A 17231-nucleotide genomic window follows, 5' to 3' on the forward strand; every position below is an offset into this window, starting at 1 on the left:
TAAGATTCAAAATGGCCCATACCTGTCCATTTCAGCTCACTAATGCCTAGGATATTTATCCTAATTTGTTCCATTTCATTTTTGACAACTTCCAAATTTCCTAGATTCAAACTTCATACATTCAATGCTCTAATTACTAATGGATGTTTACAGCTGTTTCTCTTTATTTACCAGCAAATGAAGATCCCAAAAACTTTACTCCATTCGCATCATCACAGTTAACTCTACTTTAAGGAGGCAGCTCTTTCCTAGTCATATTTTGAGTGCCTTCCAACCTGACAGGCTCATCTTCAGGCACTATATCTAACAATATTCTGGTGCTCTTCCTCATGTTTCAATATTCAGTATTCTGGTGCTGACAGTGTTCCACTGTTATTCACAAGGTTTTTAGTGACTAAATATTCAGAGTAGTCTGTCTTAAACTGGGAGCCCAGCTGAAACCTGTTCACCGTGGGTGACCCTGCTGGTATTTAAAATACCATTGGCATAGCTTTCAGAATCACAGCAACATGCTAGCCACCACAGTAGACAAGCTGACAGACGAGTATTGGTTTTTTACTATATGTTTTCACAAACCCTTTTGGGAAGTATGTAGAGTAAAATGCATGACTATGTTGTTGTTGATTATCATCAAGTTGATTTCAACTCATAGTGAAATGATCCCATGTGTGTCAGAGTGGAACTGTGTTCCATAAGGTTTTCAATGGCTGATGTTTCAAAGCAGATTGATTGCCAGACTTTTCCTCTGAGGTGCCTATGGATGGACTTGAACCTCTAACATTTTGGTTTAACAGTGGAGTGCATTAATCATTATACCACCTACAGTCTCTCTTATGAATTAGGAATAGACCTCAATTCCACTGAAATAGATCATTATTTTTATGATACCAGAGGTAGGGACAGGAAGATCCACCTGGCCTGTGGACCAGGTGACCAGGTGAGTGGACAAGGTCACACCCTCTGCCCTGTACCTGAACACTAGCAGCCACAGCTGCTAGCATGCCCTGGACCTGAATGTTAGAGCTAAGGAAGGCATGCCTTTCAACCCATGTTCCAGAAAGTGGGAGGTGAAGAAATGAAAATGACCCAGTGGAAAAATCAATGGATATGCCCGAAGCAATGATGTAATTAGCAACCCTGCCAGTCAATGCCTACAAGTACTTTGTTAAGCGTTTCCTGCAAAAAATTAAACCCCCTGTCCAATGGCTTTCCGATAACAGAAAAACGTAATGTATCTGAATCTTTTACATTCAGAAATCAATTTCAGAGACTGTTGCTCTTTACATGTAGCCATTGAACAGCATTAAATATTTGGATGTCTTACTGATTATATTTAGAATGATAATGAAATCCATGAATTAAGGCTTAATGAAAGCCTGACATGTTTATTACCTGCAATCCATTTTATAGTCCTTTCTTTTAGACTCTGAGTTGCCAAGCAGAATCATTGTAAGCTGAGTCAGAAGAGAACTCCAGAACCCCTCTCAGGTTCATCCCTTGGAAGCAGGATCTTGGGGCTGGACCACAGGCCCAAGGTCAGGTGAGGCCCTCTTCTTATCTGTGCTGACTCTCACCCACAGTGCCACCTGTTATCCGTGTCTATCCGGAGACCCAAGCACAGGAGCCCGGGGTGGCGGCCAGCCTGAGATGCCACGCTGAGGGTATTCCCATGCCCAGAATCACTTGGCTGAAAAATGGCATGAATGTCTCAACCCAGATGTCTAAACAGCTATCTCTTTTAGGTAAGAACTAACCACCCTTGTTATACTCAGTGACTGACCCATCCAACTCCAGCTGAGCCTCTTTTCCCAGGACTGGAAATGAAAGGCATGATTTGGTTCCAAGTCAGACATCTAGGAGCCAACAAGTGTCACCTGGATTTTCCTGAGCTCTGGGCTCACACAGGTCTCATGTGATTTCTGAGGGCAGTGATGAGAGGCTCAGTCAGTCCCAGGTCATGGTTCACTTCCACTGTGTCAGACCTTCCTGGGCATACAATAGGGATATTGGTTTCCCTGGTAATTTTTTTTTAATCCCAATATTTTCACAAGGGCCATGAAAAGAATGGGGAGGGAGTAGCTGGGTGTCCAGCTGAGCAGGTCATCCTGAGCACTGTCCTTTCTCCAGCCAACGGGAGTGAGCTCCACATCGCCAGTGTTCGGTATGAAGACACTGGGGCGTACACGTGCATTGCCAAAAATGAAGTGGGTGTGGATGAAGATATCTCCTCACTCTTCATTGAAGACTCTGCCCGAAAGACCCGTGAGTGCACGCTAGCCTTTAAGCTCCTCATTGAGTGGTTGGTGGAGTGTTGGGTGGCACAGGAGGCCACTGACTAATCAGGGTCACAACCGCTAGTCATCACAAAGCTGCAAAGAGAAGGGTGCTCAGGAGTGAGCAGAACTCACAGCAAACTTAGACCATTCCAACAACATAGACCAGAGAAACTCTGTGGGTGGCAGACAGAACCCAGGATGGATCATAAGGACTATCTCAGCCCCAGTGTGGCCTAAGCCTCTGCCCCTCAGCCACACAACCCCTCATTCAGTCCTCCCACCAGGCACTGCCATCCCACAATGGCCCATAAACTGGTCTGAGCACACATTCACAGCCACTGAGCATGTGCTCTCCCTATAGTCACTGCTCTCTAAGGAGGTCTGCAGGTATGCTTCCGTGGACACAGTTCATTGTCCCAATCCTTGTCCCTTAGTCAGAGTCTTTATCATCAAGATAATCAGAAGTATTTCTTCTTGGGTGTTTTCAAAATCCTAGTGGAAACATCAGACTTCTCCTGGTAGTAATCCAAGAAATGTGGGAGCCATTTTTTTTTTTTTTTTATCGCCTACCGAATGTAGGCATCAAAAGTACCTTAAAGACCTGGAAGCATTTGTTCATCTCCAGAGTTCTCTTCACCCCCAGTATTATTTGTTGGATAATGAATGGTACCAAGTCTGTAACTGATGAACTAAGTCTCAGTATGTTCATAAGTTGAATCACTATAACGAAGGTGTTGATATTGCTTTCTTCTTTCCTTCTTAATCGTGTTCCTATGCGTTCCCAATTCTCCACCACTGCAGTCGCAAACATTCTGTGGCGAGAGGAAGGTACCCAGCTTCATTGTTCTTGTTGTGCTTGTAATCACGTGTTTGTGGTTCCATAGAACCATCCTTCCATGAGCCGCCATCAGCTTGTCCAGACACCAAGCAGTACCCACAAGGGGGCCCTCTGTGCCACATACCTTTGAGTGGGGAGGTCAATGCCAGCTCAAATGGCACACAATGAATCCGATCTAAAATCCAGTGGCACAACTTTTAACGGAAAGTTTCCATTTAAAAACTGCTTGTAGCTTCCAGCAGAAGCAAACCATTTGACAGAGATTGCCAGAAATTCTGGGCCTTAAACATTTTTCCAGTAGCTACCATTGATGTTAGGTTTAGTGCTTTACTATTCTTGCACTGTCTTAAAAAAAAAAAAAAAAAAATTCAGGTCCACTTCAGAGGAGTTGTGGCTGAAGTATACTCTGTACTCTGAAGAGGAGTTAGGAGAAAAAAGGGTGCCATGGTGGCTGTGAAATTCCATTTGAAACTACATAGATTTTAAAGTATGTCTTTTCATGATCAGATAATCTTTAGCTATTATGTTCAATCATAATTGACATTTTCTGAGTCAAAAATGGTCTTCTACAAGGGGACTTCAAAAACATTTGTGGAAATAATCAAATTGAAAGATAATTAAATTTATCTACTGACTTTTTTAAGTTCCCTCATGTTGGCAATTTCTGTGGTCCAATCAATACTTTGAAAAGATGGTGCACAAATGTGGGTCACTGCTGGGAGGGCGTTTGTGCATGTTGGACCCCTTTCTTCATCTGCTCTGACCCCATCTATCTTGCCCACAGCAGGGCCTTCTCTTTCATATTGTCTCACCTGGCAAACATCTCTAGGAACCAGAGGGAGTTCAAACCATCTTAAAACCAGTTTGGTGGGCACAGTTGGAGTATATGAAGCAACCGAGCACACTATGCAATTTTAGAATGTACAAGCTAGTACATTGCCTGTCTGATTTTTCTCAAGAACTTTGTACAGTGTTACCTACAGCCTGGCACATGCATGCATACACATACTCAGAACCATTTTGTGAGTCAAGGGCACAAGAGTGCAAACAGTCTGGAAGCAAATGAAGGCTGAAGCCAGAAAGTGAGGAATTGTTGCTAGTGGGCTTCCGGAATCCTGGGACAAACAAGTCAGAGGAGCAGTTGCTGATCAGAGACCCGCACTCATGCCTGATGCTGTCTGACTCTAGCACCAATGCCATTACACACAGAGAGCTGGTCACTCTTTGTCCTTATGTTGTTATGTGCCATTGAGTCCGTTCCGACTCATAGCAATCCTAGTTTTGTTTTTCTAAGGTGAGGTTACTGCAGAGGGGCTACAATTTCAAAAGTAGAGAATTGCAAGGAATGCAGGGAGGCCCTGTGGTGTGTGGATGCAGTCACCGAGGCCCTAAAGCCCACTCACCTCACGGCTGCCCTGGCGTTAGCTAGAGGCTGGCTGGCAGTGTATTCACATTGGAAATCTGGGCAGTGAACCAATTCACAAGCATGCTGAGAAAACCACTGGAAACTTGTCACCTTTGCTGCTAAAATCTGAGGCCTGGAGGCAGAGCGGCACAGGCCTTGGAGCACTCAGAAATCACCGTAGGAGAAACGAGTTGATGAGAGTAGACAAAAGCAAAGGCAGCTTCTGTGTGCCCCTGAGCAGAAGCTAAACTCAGACAGAACCTTCCAGGGGGCCTCCTGCGAAGTCAATTACTTGTTGGATGAGGATTTGTTGAGCCTCATGTAACAGCACCAACTGTGAGCAAAGCACGGTGCTCAGCCTGAGACGCAGCTACTGCCACCAACCCCATGTGGATTCTATTAAGCCTTCAATCTTTTGTTGGCTCTTCCAGCTATCGATTTCCCAGAAAGCCCAAGGAAGCAGTTCGTAGGGTCTGTGGTATAGCAAGGATTTTGACTCCCTCTGGTCCCTAGGTTTGACTGAAAGGTGTTTGCCAGGTAAGAGAGTATGAAAGAGAAGGTCAGAACAAAGGCTAGCAAACACATACAGGCACCCTCTGCTCCAATCCTCTAGATGCAATGGGAGCATGAAGGAGACACTTGTGGGTGGCCAGCTTCCAGTGGCTCTAGAGAACCAGGCTGCTCAGCACACCTGCACTCCCATTGGGGTTCTGCAGTCCTCCCTGAGGTTACCGCTTCAGAGAGACCAGGCTCAAGCAGGAACCACCTACCCAGAACAGTAGGGCTGTATCAGAGTGAAGGATCTTAAGTTATATCAGAAACTACACTTGCTTCTTTGCTGTTGCCAAGGGTGGTGGTTGTTGTTAAGTGCCGTCGAGTCGGTTCTGACTCATAGCGACCCTGCATAGGGTTTCCAAGGAGTGACTGGTGAGTTTGAACCACCGAGCTTGTAGTTCAAACGGCTTTGCAGTCTGGCGCATTAACCCACAGAGTCACACCAGGTTGCCAAGGGTTAGGGGCCCAGAAAACTGCCTGCAGAACCACTGGGAGGAAATGTAACTGTGATTCCTATTTTCCTGGTTTGCTGTTCTCTAACTCACTAAAAACTGACTCAGGTAGGCACATAGGCCAATAGACACATAGACATCAGTTTTCTCAGTATTCTAGGAATGAGGGACTATAATTTTCTTAAAATTTATTGGAACCTTCTATCTGTTCTAGCTTTAAAATGGAGGGAGAGGAGAGAGTTGGAGATGAATGATAAGGGAGAGGAGAGGGTGGAAAGGAACGATAACACTAGCCCTTAGTTATTTTTGTGCCTTGTGTCTCATTTGTGGAGATACAGAGGCAGGGACTCGGGATCTAACTCTAGCTTTAGCACAAAAACGGGAGGTCTTGACCAAGGCCCTTCTCCTCCTTAGACCTCAGTTTGTCTTTAAAATGAGGAGACTGAACTAGTTGGCCCCCAAGACCCCTCCTCTGCCAGTCTGAGCTGCATCTTCTCCCCAACATCCACAGTCTTCAGCACGGGTAAGGCAGGTGGGCATAACCAGGAACAGAGAATCAGACAGGACGGAAGTGTGAGCAAGCTGTCAAAAGGAGGAAGTTAGCCCACCCAGACCAGCCAGGACTAAGTTGGACAAAAATACCAACCACAGGATTCTTTTTGTTTTGTTTTGTTTTGTTTTTTTAAAAAAAAAAAACAGTTTCTATCAAGTCAGTCCTGACTCATGGCAACCCAGTCTCTGTCAGTTTAGGGCTTGCTCCATAGGGTTTTAAAGGCTCATTTCTCAGAAGTAGATGACAAGCCTTTCTTCTGGGGCATTTCTGGGTGGAACTTGAACTTCCAACCTTTCTTTTGGCAACCAAGCACATTAACTGTTTACACCAACCAGGAACTTTCAAGCATTCTTAGGACCCCATGTTCCCAAGGAGTGTTACAGGACACAGATGTGCTTTAGGAATCAGATAAAAGCCTGTCCTAGTTTGGAGTCTTCTGATTCATTCTGACTTTTTTCCAACAAATGATCAAAGGAGACTTTTCTTCCAGAACAGGAAAAGTCAAACATGTGTCACTTAAAAAATTGTGTTGAAGGCCAGCTCTGGAGGACCTGTCTGGGAGTCTGGCCTTGGCATTGTGAGAGTTTGTGACATGCTTTATTGATTCATTGATTCACAGCCCTCAAGGGCCATTTCTTTACATGCCCCCCCACACACACATACACACTCTCCAGCCAGGGAGTGGGTGAGTTGGCTGCGCATCACCTTGATCAAGGTGGCTCAGCTCACCTTGATCAGGATTCTTGTGCCTGCGTCAGTTACATTGAAACTGCTGCATCAGTGTGTACTTGATGTTGCCTGTGACCCTGCCCAGGGCCAGCTGCTGGGAGCCCTAACTGTGATTGTGTTTGCTCCTTCCAGGCCTCAGTGTGGGAAACATGTTCTATGTCTTCTCTGATGACGGCATTACCGTCATCCATCCCGTGGACTGTGAAATCCAGAGGCACCTCAAGCCTAATGAGAGGATCTTCATGAGCTACGTAAGTTTCTGTGTCTGGGGAAGCTTCTACATCACACACATAGTCAACTTTTAACTGTATGTGTCCATCTATTTTCTGAAATTCCATTTGTTGTACTTGATGCGGTTCTAAATTTGTTCCAAGTCTGGCTGAGAGTTTAAGTTGTTGCTTCATTCAGAAGATGCATCTATGTCCTGAGCCCTAGCTGGGGACCAGGGATCTACAGACAGGTAGGTTCCTGGTCTCCAGAAACTCACAACAAATGACAGAGACAGCAATGTGAACAGGATAATGAATTAAAACAGTGCTAATGTGAGGATGTGCAAGGAGCACTGGCAGTACTGAGGAGGGAAGCCTCGCCCAAGCTGGGGAAGGTTATGCCTGAGCTCAGTTCTAAAGCTTGAGTGGGAATTGGTGGCATGAGATGAAGAACAGAGGCATAAACATCCTACATGGCCAAGAAACCACAAATATTTCTATATGACTGGGGGCGGGGGGGTGGGGGGAAATGGGTGTGGGAAGGGCCCTAAGATTAGGCCAGATAAGTAGACAAGGATTACAGGACATAGAGATATGGAAAGCTGAGGAGTTCTTCTGAGATCCTAAAAGCTCTAGGACCCACTGAAGGATAATCATAATCAGATGGCTTTAAAATACACATAGGGCCTCAGAGAGGGTGATGATTAGAAGGGGGGATTAGAAGCAGAGATGTGGGTAAAGAGGCAATGGCAATCACCCAGGCAAGAGAAGTTGGTGGCCAGATTAAACTAGTGGCAGTAGGACTAGAATTAGGTTGGTAGATTGTTGTTGTTTTGTTGTTGTTAAGTGCCATTGAGTTGGTTCCAACTCATAGTGACCCTATATAGGGTTTCTGAAGAGCAGCTGGTGGGTTTGAACCACTGACCTTGTGATTCTAGTCCAGTGCTCATCTTATCACACCACACCAAGGGGGTAGGTTGTAGAGCTATTTAAAAGGTAGTACCAACAGGGACCAGGAGCTCTGGTTATGAATCGGACTGCTATTCTCAGGGTCAGCAGTTGGAAACTACCAGCTGCTCCGTGGGAGAAAGATGAGGCTTTCTGCTCCCATAAAGATTTACAACTTCAGAAACCCTGTACAGGGTTGTTATGGGCCGGAACTGACTCCGCGGCACATAACAACCACCAGGGACCAGGAGGATGACTCAGTCTCACTAGAAGAATAGTACCCTTCACACAGAAGGAAGAGGAGCCAATTGTAGAGACTACAGCCCATTCGTCCAACACTCTAGCAGTCTTGTGTCACATGCCAGGCCCTGGGCTTGCTGGTGAGCTGGCGTGGGATGGGCTGAGTTGAGGTGCCATGGGACACATGTACCCAGTTCTGGGGAAGCCTGGGTTCTCCTACAAGTAAATGAAGTGTCAAGGAGAACATGGGATCACAGACCCCAAAGAAGAGCAGATTTGCAAAAGCATGGAGTTGTCCGCCAGGCAGCATAGGAGGAGAGCTTGCAGGTCTCACTGGTGGTCTTCAAGGCACTAGGGAGAGAGATGAAAACATGTAAATGCTCAGGTCAGAGCACTGTTAACAGTAAGAAGCAGAATAGAAAGTGATAATGTAACGTGCAGTAGCAGAGGCAGGAGAGATGTTTGATGCTGAAGGACCCAGGTAAGAGAAAAGCTCTCCCAGCCCTAAGACCCAACTGCCAAAGGTTGTCCCTAGGCTGCACTCTCCTACCCCACACCAGGTGTCTGGCCCTCTTGCTTTTCTCTCAATGTGGTGTTGGTTTCTTGTGTGAGGGTCTTACCTCTTCTACTCAACCCTAAGTTCCTTAAGGTAGAACTATGGCTTTGAATCCAAAAGGTCATCTAAAATCCCTGCTGCTGAAGGGTCACCACCTGCCTCAGCATGGGTTAATGTGACTCGGTGGACCGCGATGGGCTTGGAGCTGGAGGAGGTATCAGGGCCCAGGCAAGTTCCTGAAGCAAGCTTACTACTGCATTGCCCTTCTGGCTGCTGGGGTTTCTCGGGCTCTTGCATTCCTCACTTTTGTAGCTTAGAAACAGCTGTTTTCCAGGTGATTTCATTTGAATTAATCATGTTTAAAAGTGCTACCTCAGATGAATTTTACCTCCACTTAATAGCCATGAAGACATTTTGAAAGAATAGTCTTAGTTAACTTCCAGCAGTTTGCTTGAAATAATTGCCCTCCATCACATATGGGCACTGATATTCACATGTATTTGCAATAAAATAACCCTACCTGTGTCTTGGGAGAGGTCTCCTTGTTCCTGACGAGGACTGCATTTTCCTGGATAACAAGTTAAAACAGAACACAATGAGAGAGGTCCTGTAGGCACTGTAGGTAATACAGGGCCGTGGTGAGCCCCAATTTTCATTTCGCATTAGAAAACACCTCACAGGAGGGTCACAGTGGGACAAAACCTTCTCTCAGATCCCTCTGCTGGACTACACGCCCATTTGTCTAGCAGAAAGCAGTATAATGTAATGTCGTTGTTGTTGTTAAATGCTAATGAGTTGGTTATAACTCATAACAACCCTGTATAGGGTTTCTGAATTGCAGCTGGTGAGTTTGAACCACCAACCCTGCGGTTCAACTGACCTGTCTATCCAGTGCTTATCCTACAGCACCACACCAGGACTTCAACAGATAAGTGAAAAAGCTGGTACTATAGGAGGTAACAACAATTGTGAGGATGGTACAGGGCCTGGTAGTGTATCATTCAGTTGTGCATAGGGTCACTGTGAGTCAGTACCAACTCCACCGCACCCAACAACAAAGGAGGCTTGCTCTGCCGTTTTCTGTGGAGTTGAAGAATACTGAGAGAGCAAACCAGAGATGGTGGTGGGGGGAGGGAGGATCACGTGATATCAAGAAGACACATGGCAGCCTGTCTCCTTTACAGGAAGAAATATGTCCTCAAGCAGAAGGTGCCACCCCGCCATGCCAGTGGGCATCTGCAGTCAACGTCAGGAACCGATACATCTATGTGGCCCAGCCAGCCTTGAGCAGAGTCCTTGTGATTGATGTTCAAGCACAGAAAGTCCTACAGGTACATCTCTTTAAGAGAGTCAGTGGAGATTCAAATTCCAGTCACATTCTTCTTTGCTTTCTGTACATTCATTAGGTCCTATGGGATGTGGTCAGATTGGGGGAGAAGGAGTGGGAAAAATGAAGATTCGTATGCAGTCATTCATTAAGTATTTATTGTCTACTATGTGCCAAGCACGGTTCTTGGTGGTTGAAAAACAGCTGTAATGAGCAATGAAGTCCCTGTGCTCTTGGAACGTATAGTCTAGTTGGGAAGACAGGCAATAAATCAGAATTTTAGGGAACAGTAAACAGTAAGGGCTAGGGAGTGAGGGAGAGGGGGCGGGTTGGCGGGCAGGGAGAAAAGGTGAAATTTGACAGAGGAACTGGAAGACTAATTTCAACTGGTCCTCTCTCTGGAAGTGAGTAGAATCTGAGACCAAGTGGGATTGAGACTCTGGGAATGAAGGAAGGCTAGTGTAGCTGGAGTATAGTGAAGGAGGACAAGAGTAGGATGCATCGAAGCCAGAAGTAAACAAAAGCCAGCTCATGTAGGACCTTGGAGACCAATTAGGACTTAGAATAAAATCCAAAGTGAAATAGAAAGCCATCAAAGGATTTTCATCAGGGAAGTGACAAGATCTCAGATTTGTAAAGAGTCAGTCTGGGTGTTGTTTGAAAAAAAGGTAAGGCAGGCAGGGTGGTCATTGAAAAGTTCAGGTGGGAGGTGATGAAAAGTGATCAGGTCCTTGTATTTTGAACGTGAAGCCCAAAATCATTTTTTGATGGAGTGAATGTGAATGTAAGGTTTGGAAAAAAGAGGTATCAGGGATGATTCCAAGCTGTTGTTATGTTTTGACATACGCAACTGTAGAACTGTGGTACCACTTGCTACATGTGGTAGGCTGAATAACGGCCCCTAGAATGCCCATGTCCTAATTCACAGAACCTGTGACTGTTACCTTACATGACAAAAGAGATAGGATTAAATAACATATCTTGAAATGACATTATTCTGGATTTCTGGGTAGGTACTAAACGAAATCACAAGTGTCCTTATAAGAAGGAGACACGGGGACCCTTGACAGCACTGAAGTAGGCAATATGGCCACAGCTGGCTTTGAAGACACAGGAAGGGACCATGAGCCAAGGAAAGCAAAGAGTACAGCTCTAGAGGCTGCAAAAGGCAAGGGAATAGACTTTCCTTCTAGAGGAAGCATGACCCTGCCAACACATTGATTTTAGCACAGTAACTTTGAATTCAGACTTCTGGCCTCTAGAACTGTGAAAGAATAAATCTGTCTTGTTTAAAGCCACCAAGACTGTGGTAATTTGTTATAAGAGCACTAAGAAATTAATACCTTATGATAAGAGAGACTGTATAAGGCAGAGGGAAAAGGCAGAGCATGAATCCGTTGGAGGCAAATTAAGAATTCAGTTAAGTTTAAGATGCTATTAGGTATATAAATAGAGATGTCTAAAAAGCATTAAGATGAAGTCGCCTAGGGTATCATAGATGGAGAAAAGGTCACAGTTGGAACCCTGAGCACTCCAACATTTCTCTAAATGTAATCAGGAAGAGTCAACAAAGACTAATATAAGGAGTAGCTCAGTGACTCTAGGAGCATAGTGGTTATGAATCGGGCTGCTAATCTCAGGGTCAGCAGTTCAAAACTCCCAGCCGCTCCATGGGAGAAAGATGAGGCTTTCTGCTCCCATAAAGATTTACAGCCTCGGAAACCCTGTACAGGGTCACTATGAGTCGGAACCGACTCCACAGCACACAACAACAACAACAACGGTGACACTGTACAATAAGCAATGGGATGAAGTCACCTTGGGTACCATAGATGGAAAGGAGGTCACAGTTGGATCCCTGAGCACTCCAGCATTTCTCTAAATGATATCACGAAGGAGTCAACAAAGAAGACTTAATTAGGAGTAGCTCAGTGACTCTCTATGACAAGCACCTGGCTGCAAACGACAAGATTGGTGGTTCAAACCTACCAGCCACTACATGGGAAAAAAACAAGGCTTTCTGCTGTTGCAAAGATTTACTGCCTTGGAAACTTATCTATACAGCGTCACTATGAGTTGGAACTAACTCAACAGCACTTAACAACAACAGGAGGTAGGAAGAAAATTAGGAGGGAATGACATTCCAAAAACTAAGAGAAGAGAATGTTTCAAGGCAAAGTTACCAATTAATGATGTCAAATTCTGCTGAAAACTGGATCTGGTACTACAGACGTCATGAATCACCTTGGTAGGAATTGGTAGTATGATAATATATTATGAAGACCTGTTAGAGTAGGTTCAAGTTAGGATGGTAGGTGAGGGAATGGAGATGGTAAATGTAGGCAACCATCTTGAGGAGTGCCGTTATAAAGTTGAGTCAAAGTAGACAAGTGAGGAAGAAGCTAGAGAGAATGCCAAGATATTTTTTTTTTTCCAATAGGCAGTATTACAGTATTTTGTATTCTAATGAGAATAACTCTTCCTCCAATCCTTCCCTTTTTCTCTTGCCTCATCAGAGTAGGCAGACGCCAGTGGAATCCAGAGTACATAAAAGTAGATGCTACAACTTAGATAAATGCATGAACATTCTTTCATGATAATAGGAAGAAATGGAAAGTATCCGGGCACAGATGCAAATAAGTGACACAATTGGTGGTAAATGGACGAGTTCTCTTCTGGTTTATGTTTTCAGTGGAATACAAAGGAAAAAAAATCATCATCACAGCTGGAGGTTTGAGGAAAGAGGTGAAAGGTTGACATTGAGATTGAATTGACTGGAAAAATGAGCTAGAACTTCTGAACAACAACTGAGGGTCCATGTAAGGATGTAAATTTAAATGAAGCTGCAGAGTTGTGTCTTTCTCTGCAGCTCACCAAGTGTAGGCTCATTGCAGGAAAAAAATTGGATATAACCAGGGACGTGGTTTCTCCTGGCAGATAGACATGCAATTTTCTAGTTATCTTTGTGTTACTGATTTCCCGGGCCAGAAAACATATTCTGAATGATTTCTAACCTTTGAAATCTATTGAGACTTGCTTTGTGACCCACTTGATAATCAGTTTTGGTAAATGCTCCATGTGCACTTTAAAAGAATGTGTATTTTGACATTGTTAGTTACAATGTCCTATTTGTTGCTGTTTAGTGTCATTGAGTTCATTTCGATTCCCTGTATAGGGTTTCTGAGGCCTTTTACGTCTTTGAGGGAATAGCAAGCCTCATCTTTTCTCCTGTAGAGTGGCTGGTGACCTTGCAGTTTGCAGGTCTATTATGTCAAATTGGTTCATTGTTGTCTTGGATTGAATTATGTCCCCCAAAATATATGTTGTAATCTTAACCTTTATGACTGTGGTTATAATCCCATTGGGGAATAGGTTGTGTTCTGTTAATAAGGCAGGATTAGTGTAAGGTGTATCTTAAGTCCATCTCGTTTGAGATATAAAAAGGGATTAAGTAAGCAATGAAGAGTAAGCAAGATGGGGTAAGGTAGATAGCAGGCACTTGCAGATCTCATAGGAACCAGGATACTGGAGAGATAAAGGCCTTCCTCCAGAACCAACAGAGAAAGTCTTCCCCTAGAGCTGGCACTCAGATTTAGGACATCTAGCCTCCTAGACTGGGAAAGAATAAATATCTGTTAAAGCAACCCACTTGTATTTCTGTTACATCTGCACTAGTTAAGTAGGACAATCATCTTGTACAGATATGATATGTCATTAGTAAATTCTGTCTGCTTGGTCTATCAACTATTGAGATTTATGTTGAAATTCCCCACTGTACTTTTAGATTTATGTATTTCTCCTTTAAATTCAGTTACATTTTGTTTTACAAATATCGTTGTTATTGTTGTTAAATGCCATCAAGTAGGTTCCGACTCATAGCAATCCTGTATCGGGTTTCCAAGGAGTGGCTGGTGAGTTTGAACCACCAACCTTGCAGTTCAAAAGGACCAACGGTCAAGTGTTTATCCTACAGCACTACACCAGGACCCCCATGCGTATATTAGAACTGTTTTTTGTCAATACAAATAAAATTAGCATTCTCTTACTATGAAACATCTTTATTTGTAGTAAAGCATCATCCCTACAAGTCTGTCTTATGTAATATTGGTGGTGGTTGTGTGCCACCGAGTTGGTTCCAGCCCCTCTCAATCTTGTATAGGGTTTCCAAGGCTGTAGATCTTTGCAAGAAAGTCTCCTCTTTCTCTTTTGGGGTGACTAGTAGATTCAAACTACCGATCTTGAAGTTAGCAACCTAGTTCCTAATCTACTACACTACCAAGGCAAAACTCAAAATGAAGAGAAATATCTGTAAACATCCATTAATAATCAAAACATGGAAAATTGGAAACTGTCAAAAATGATATGAAACACCCATTTTTAATCTGACAATTACATGGTTTACTAGGCCAGGAATGACAAATTTTAAAGGAATTGCATCACATTCATCTCCCGAAAAAGAGAACTGTCTTGAAGTACAACACTCTCTGTGATAGGATAAAATCCATACACCTACAAGAAAGATCAGTTAATACTTCAAATTTTAACAACTTCTTCAGTATGAAATTGATCAAACATGCAATCATGGAAGGATCAGTAATTGGAAAACATGGCTTATGTGATAGAAGCAATGCTAGGCATCACATGATAGAATTTTGAAAAACCAATGACTGCCACATTGCAAGTACCTTTTTTAAAGATTATATATTAAGCAATAAAAGATTGCTTAAACATGAACCTCACCAGATGGGATACACAGGAATAAAATTGACTATATCTGTGGAAAGAGATGGTGGAAAAGCTGCATATCATCAGCCAAAATAAGGCCAGGGTCAGACTGGGGAAGAGACCATCAATTGCTCATGTGCAAATTCAGGCTGAAGCTGAAGAAAATTAAAGCAAGTTCACAAAACAAAATATGGCCTCTAATGTATCCCACCTAAATTTAGAGATCATCTGAAGAACAAATTTGATATGTTAGATAACTAAACACTGAAGAGCAGAAGAGTTGTGAGATGACATCAAGAACATCTTACAGGAAGAGAGCAAAAGGCCATTAAGAAGAAGAGAAAGAAAGAAAACACCAAAATGGATGTCCGAATAGACTCTGAAACTTGTTCTTCAGTGTAGAGATGCTAAAAGCAAATGGAAGAAACGATAAAGAGCTGAGCAGAAAATTTCAAAGGTCTGTTCAAGAAGACAAAGTCAAATATTATAACAAAATGTGCAAAAACCTGAAGTTAGAAAGCCAAAAAGAAAGAACATATTCAGCATTTCTCAAACTGAGCCAACTGATGAAAAAAAATCAAGCCTCAACTTCGAATATTGAAGGATGCAGAAAGCATCAAAAGAAGATGGAATACACAGTCACTGTACCAATAAGAAATGGTCTGTGTTAAACAATTTCAAGAGGTAGCACATGATACAGAGCCAATGATACTGAAGGAATAAGTCCAAAAGGTGCATTGAAGGCATTGGCAAAGAACAAGTCTCCAGGAATTGAAGGAATACACAAATTGAAATCTTTCAACAAACTGAGGCAGCACTGGAGACACTCACTCATCTATGCCAAGAAATTTGCAAGACAACTATCTGGCCAACTGACTGGAAGAGATCCATATTTGTGCCCATTCCAAAGAGAGGTCCCACCATGGACTGTGGAAATCATCAGACATTATCACTGATATCCCATGCAAGCAAATTTTGCTAAGGATCGTTCAAAAACGGCTGCAACCATACGTTGACAGAGACTTGCCAGAGGTTCAAGCTGGATTCAGAAGAGGACATGTAACAAGGAATATCATTGCTGACATCAGATGAATCTTGACTAAAAGCAGAAAATACAAAAAAAGATGTTTACCTGTGCTTTATTACTACCCAAAGGCTTTTGATTGTGTGGATTGCGTGGCAAGCTATGGACAACATTGCAGAGAATGAATATTCTGGAGCACTTAATTGTGCTTATGAGAAAACCTGTACATAGACCAAGACACAGCTGTTAGAACAGAACAATGGAAGACTGAATGGTTTATAAAATTAGGAAAGGTGTGCGCTAGGGTTGTATTCTTTCACAATACTTATTCAACCTGTATGCTGAGCAATTAATTCAAGAAGCTGGATTATATGAAGAAAAAGATGGCATCAGGATACGAGGAAGATCCATTAACAACCTGCAGTACACAGATGATACAACCTTGTTTTCTGAAAGCGAAAAGGATTTAAAATACTTACTGATGAAGATCAAAGACCACAGCCTTCTGTATGGGTTGCACCTCAATGTAAAGAAAACAGAAACCTTCACCAGTAAACAAACAACATCCATATACATGTCAAAGACTTCAGTTTGCGCGGATCAACCATCAACCCTCATGGAAGCAACAGTCAAGAAATCAAATGATGTAGAGGCAAATCTGCTGCACAAGACTTCTTTAAAGTGTTGAAGAGCAAAGATGTCATTTGGAGGACTAAGGTGTGCCTGACCCAAGCCATGGTATTTTCAATAATCTCATATACATGCGAAAGTTAGATAGTGAATAAGGAAGACCATAGAAGAATTGATGCCTTTGAGTTATGGTGTTGAAGGAGAAAGTATCATGGACTGCCAAAAGAACAAACCAATCTGTGCTGGAAGAACTATAATCAGAATACTCCTTGGAATCCAGGATGGCCAGACTTCATCTCTCATACTACGGATATATTATCAGGAATGAGCAGTCCCTGGAGAAGGCTATCATGTTTGGTAAAGTGGAGGGTTGGAAAAAAAGATGAAGACCCCACGAGATGGACTGGCACAGTGGCATCAGCCATGAGCTCAAATGTGGCAGTGATTATGAGGTTGATGTAGGACCTGGTAACATTTCCTTTGTTGTGCTATGAGTCAGTATCTACTCAATGATACCTTAACAACATCAACAACAACCAGGGCTCAGCTTTCTTTTGATTAGTGCTTGCATGGCATAAATTTTCCATTCTCTTACTTTCAGCTTCTCTGTGTCCTTATATTTAAGGTGTTCATTTATAAAGCCAAGTAATGCTAATAGTGCTGTAGATTAGCCAACCAAAAAGTTGACAGTTTAAAGCCACCAGCCACTCTTTGTGAGAAAGATGAGGCTGTCTACTCTGTAAAGACTAGTCTCAGAAATGATC

General features: G+C 43.2%; 1 protein-coding gene across 1 annotated transcript in view; it reads left to right on the plus strand.

Annotated features, from left to right (window-relative positions):
* FSTL4 (follistatin-like 4) overlaps positions 1-17231 on the plus strand; it is a 676535-nt gene that overhangs the window by 629782 nt on the left and 29522 nt on the right. The window contains exons 9-13 of the mRNA XM_006872911.1: positions 1581-1742; positions 2128-2262; positions 3078-3104; positions 6941-7059; positions 9946-10092. Coding sequence (XP_006872973.1) covers positions 1581-1742; positions 2128-2262; positions 3078-3104; positions 6941-7059; positions 9946-10092 — 590 coding nt within the window. The remainder of the gene's footprint in view (positions 1-1580; positions 1743-2127; positions 2263-3077; positions 3105-6940; positions 7060-9945; positions 10093-17231) is intronic.

Source organism: Chrysochloris asiatica, unplaced genomic scaffold (genome assembly GCF_000296735.1).
Source record: "Chrysochloris asiatica unplaced genomic scaffold, ChrAsi1.0 scaffold00215, whole genome shotgun sequence".
Lineage (NCBI taxonomy): Eukaryota > Metazoa > Chordata > Mammalia > Afrosoricida > Chrysochloridae > Chrysochloris > Chrysochloris asiatica.